Consider the following 4,895-nt stretch of genomic DNA (forward strand, 5'->3'; position numbering starts at 1 on the left):
ATATATATGTATATGTATATGTATGTATATATGTATGTATGTATGTATGTATGCGTGTGTGAGTATGTGTGCGTGTGTATAATTATACATTATATGTATGTATAGACATGGAGAAATTAGTTTAAAGATGTGTGTTTTTGTTTACACATGTATGTGCATGCACAAAATATACAATAACTTAACGCCATTGTATCTTGATGTAAATTTCATTTTATTTAATCATAATTATAAAACATGAGGTGTAACAAAAAATGTTATGTTTCCAAATAATTCACAAGTTGATAAGACATTTTACTATAAAGGAATAAAAAAAATGGAATGAATTACAAACTAGTTTAAAAGAATTGAAAACCATAATACATTTAAATATTTACCTAAACAATATTTAATAAAAACATATTTTTTTTAAATGTTTATATTTGCTTCTCTTTTATTGGTAAAGGACCCCTATGGAAACAAGCTCATAGAGCTTAAATGGTTATCCTCTTGCTCTCATTTTTGTGTGTTTTTATGTACTTGTTTTTTGTTTTGATATTATAGTAACGAGGGCAGTATATAATAAACAAACAAACAAACAAATAATACTTATTGGAAATGTGCAATTTTCTCCTACTATAAAAAAAGTATGCTTATGAAATTCAATAATTTTTTCTTTTAATTTTGTTTTATATGGAAATGAAGTTTAAATACATAATTGTTATGAATTGTGAACACATATGTAAATATTGGTACAGTATAACATCAATGTATAATAGCAGAGAAAACGAAAAATAATTTTTTTTTAAAAATCGGAAATCTTGTTTGTAGAAAATATTAATATGTTTGGTATTATTTAAAAGGTAAATATATTAGATTTTAGGTAAAACAATTGTGCAGCCATAGTTATTGGCTGTATATCATTTATTGAGTTTCCTAGGTCCATGAAGCTGGCCTCAGTGTGTAGGCTTAGCGCAGATTCTTCAATGTGTAAGTTATGACGGGTACGAAACCGGTCCAGTAGAATTAAGTGGACTAAGAATGTTGGCACCATAAACAGGACATTACTGCTGTCTCAGGTACTCTCTTTTTAAAAAATAAATGGTAAGTTAGCATTTGTATTTAAAAATGCACCAATTAATAATTAACTATTTCCTCTTGTTCTAGCGTGCACCAATAACAGACTTAATTTTTCCCTGTCTCTAAGTAATTGGAAATCCTAAATACATATTTGATTCACATGACTCAATAACAATATTCTCAACCTATATTGTACAGTTAGCTGGTTTGTTACCATTAATTGTTAATAATATTTATCCTGATTCAACACCATAACATAAGTTTATAAAGACATGAATTCCTCGACGACCAATAAGAACTGTCATCAAGTATATGCAAATGATTAAGAAAGGAAATCGGCTTGCGACGATCCCTTAACCATTAAAAATTAAACGGTCAATAAAAGTAACAAAAAGCAGACATGAAATATGCGATCCTTGCTTAACACCAACGCAAGAATGACGTACTACTATATATTTTACATAACATTCTGATTATTATCTTTATCTCCACATCCTACTTCTTATTATATTAAATAAATATTCCTTGATATAAATGATCTTAAAGCTGTTTAACACTTCGGAATCTTATGCAAAACAAAGTTTGATTGTTTAATTAAAGAAATGCTCTGGATTAAAGATTTAAAACCCTCACTTAACAAACAGACAGACTCTATCAAAGCAAGATTGTTTATCTAATTTAAATAATTACTCTGGCATCATGGAGATAATCAATTTTCCACTTCATGATAGCCTTCTGAGCTATTATTAACATATTAAGTGTTAACCATGTGATTGTTTAGTCCCACTCTATGGTATGTTTAATTTTGCTCACTTGATTTTTTAAAATGCGTCCATGATGGACACGAAACGTCGATCCTTTATGTCAATAAATGTTGTGTTAAAGTTATATAGTAAACGTCTGTTGATTCGTATTCCTTGGTAACTTATCATATTATGCTTTCAGAAATTCTATGAATAAAGGAAACAATTTACACCTTGTTTTTACATAATCAATTAATAAACTTAAGGCCATAATTTGTTCCAAACACCCTTTGCCCTTTTGGGCCACTCTTTATTCATCCATGGGCCTATACCACAAAACAAGTCTGTTATTAAGCACAAAAAAAAAATCGAAGAGTTTGGTTTGTACATCAGAAACGATAAATATATGGTAGTTAATTGGAACCATACAATCTCCTCGCTTAAAGATCATAATGAGACGGGTTATTCCCAATGATACAGACATTCATCTTTGTGGTACACCGCAGACTATATCGGGCGTCGACGATTTCCATTATAGTATCATTGTAAAATTCCAAAAATTGGTCCACTTCTTGCAGTTTATCTTTCACAAATTTAATCCGCTTATCCAATTCGATTTGGCCTTTGGTAATAAAAGCTAGGCCATCGTAAATCAGTATACGTAAATATCAGAGACCATTTGTTTCAATTCACGCCTCAAAGCGTTTAAATCGTTAACTGCTGACGTGGCACTAGCTGGATTTTCTGCATAAGGCATGGGCATTTGGTCATTAGAGTTTTTTTTTTATCTCGTTTTATGGCTCACCCTCTTGGATAATATTTTAATATTACTTACAAAAATATTCCATGCTTTGTATATACATTAACCTTTTGTAAAAACATAATATTATGCTTGCTGTTATCTTCGGTTGGGAGTGTAGCAAAATTTTGGCGGAGCCTCAGTTGAAACACGTCTTTACACGAACACGATTATGAGTATGATTACAAAGTCCAGCTCTAGCCAAGACGGAAAGTCATCCTATTGTCAAAGTTATTCAAACCATTTATTAACATACCTGACGAATTATTGCAACATTCAACAATTTTCCAACCTCGTTGATTTGCTATATAGTCTTCACTTGGATTATATACATAATTATCCCTGTCTTACACTAACGCTGTTGCTAGATTACCTATTCGTCATGGGGAAGGATATAACAACCAGCAATATATATAAATCGTCCAACGATTGCAATTTCAATGAAATATCATAGGATTGTCCGAATTCGAGTTTTATAATTCTGTTAAAAAGATAAATAATAATAATAATAATAATAATAATAATAATAATAATAATAATAATAATATTAATAATAAGATGGTTTTATTCAACGCTACGTTTCCTCCTCAATTCCTCCATCCTGCAAATAGGCTTATCACGCATAACTTGAATTCCTGGTACATCGAATCGGTGAGGTGTTTTCAGTTCAAAGATAAACATATCAAAGCCACTCAAATAAAAGTCTAATATACAGAGATCCCAAGTTTGAAAACCAAAAAATAGGGAGATTTTTTTCATGAAGCGATCACCTCCTGTAGCGACGCGCTGTGACGCCTTACAACGCGCTGTGCAACATGAAAGTATTACACAAAATGAAGACTAGATGTGTATAAGAGACAGCATTAGGAATTGGCAATCAAAGTAACGTTATTTGATAGATTAATATTGTTTGAAAGTTTGCATGGCGAAGTAATAAAATATTATGTAGAAGCTTGCAGTACACCAAGTAGGTAGTTCTGAAAAGAACTGGTGTAGTTGAGAAAGTCTCAACATTTCAATTGAGTTGCTTAAATCGTCTTCAGGAGAATATTAATATTTTTAGCACACCAACGAGGTGCTTTAAAAGTTTGCTAAATATATAACACAAGAATTATGAAGGCCCAGGCCTATCCAGTATTCTCATTTTAGTTTGGAACGATATCAGAAGGTGGGTTATGTTAAACAAATATGTGTCATGGAGCAAGTAAAATAGCCTACTTTTGGGAGTTACTGTCTCTAGAAAAGCTATATTTTATGCATTTTCAGCTTAATTATGCATCAGGACATAAAGTCCCATCAAAGATGATTCAAAATTGGGTTGAGTTTGATCATCTGCAAATGGGCCCAATCGTCTCGTGGCCTGATCGTAGATGTGTATAAGAGACAGTCTTCATTGAGACTGATGTAATTACAGCTATCAATGCTGGATCAGTGATACACTGGGTTTTCTATAATCTGTATTTGTTGTTGAGATTTATATACAGATTTATGTAATGTCTTTCATGAATGTCATAATATACTCTATTTAGCAACTCTTGCAAGAGACACAGCAGTGGGTGAAGTTGTTGCGAGAATGGAAGCTTTTGACCCAGACTTAGAAGATCAGGACGGATTGGTATTTTCACTAACCGACCCTGATAATCAGTACTTTGAGATGGAATCCGATGGTACACTGAAAGTTAAATCTAGTCTTGAAAGCTACCCAGATAACGTAAGTGTAACTGTACTTTTGTAGATCTGCTGCAAGTCTTTTGGTACAGCACACCAACTGGTGAAGCAAAGATACAGATCAGAGAAAGAGACTTGTTTGTACAGTAGTTAGTGAAATTTAATTGCCAGTTTTGAGACATAAACAAGCATCATAATGCAAATTTTGCCAAATATGTGTATTTCAGATTTAAACAACAAATGTTTTCTTAAAAATTCATTATGTTACATTTGTTGTAGGAGGTATCCCTCAGAGTTGATGTGAGAGATAAGAAAAATCAGAAAGCACAGACCTCTGTGACCATAGTTTTCACCGATGCAAGGGTCAATCCACCACAATTTATTCAAGACCCCCACCCTGATGAGTCGGTATCGGAAGATATTGGTGTTCTTACCGTAGTCTTCAGTGCTCGTGCAGTAGCAGCGGATGGGTCTCCTGTGATTTATGAATTGTTATCTGGTGAGACAAAAGAGACCAATAACCCAGTCAAGTTTAAAATCGACCTTGAAGGGAATGTGTTTGTTTCAGACAGCTTGGACTATGAGGACACAACAAGGTAGAGTCCCATTGACTTGCTAGTATAACTAGA

At 32.6% G+C, this 4,895-nt stretch overlaps 1 protein-coding gene across 1 annotated transcript; it reads left to right on the top strand.

Annotated features, from left to right (window-relative positions):
- Positions 1 to 4,110: 4,110 nt before the first annotated feature.
- On the top strand, positions 4,111 to 4,866 carry LOC117107576. Its single transcript, XM_033249280.1, has 2 exons — positions 4,111 to 4,309; positions 4,546 to 4,866. Exons 1-2 carry the CDS (start codon positions 4,172 to 4,174, stop codon positions 4,864 to 4,866), a joined length of 459 nt encoding a protein of 152 aa, XP_033105171.1. The 5' UTR covers positions 4,111 to 4,171.
- Positions 4,867 to 4,895: the final 29 nt, after the last annotated feature.

This window comes from Anneissia japonica, unplaced genomic scaffold, assembly GCF_011630105.1.
Source record: "Anneissia japonica isolate Jap-2015-1 unplaced genomic scaffold, ASM1163010v1 scaffold288131_len391150_cov108, whole genome shotgun sequence".
Taxonomy (NCBI): domain Eukaryota; kingdom Metazoa; phylum Echinodermata; class Crinoidea; order Comatulida; family Comatulidae; genus Anneissia; species Anneissia japonica.

Excerpts from the sequence above, each read along its gene's own strand:
- LOC117107576 (XM_033249280.1), top strand. The coding sequence starts at position 4,172 with ATGGAAGCTTTTGACCCAGACTTAGAAGATCAGGACGGATTGGTATTT. Across the intron at positions 4,310-4,545 it reads TTGAAAGCTACCCAGATAAC|GAGGTATCCCTCAGAGTTGA; the intron begins GTAAGTGTAACT and ends CATTTGTTGTAG.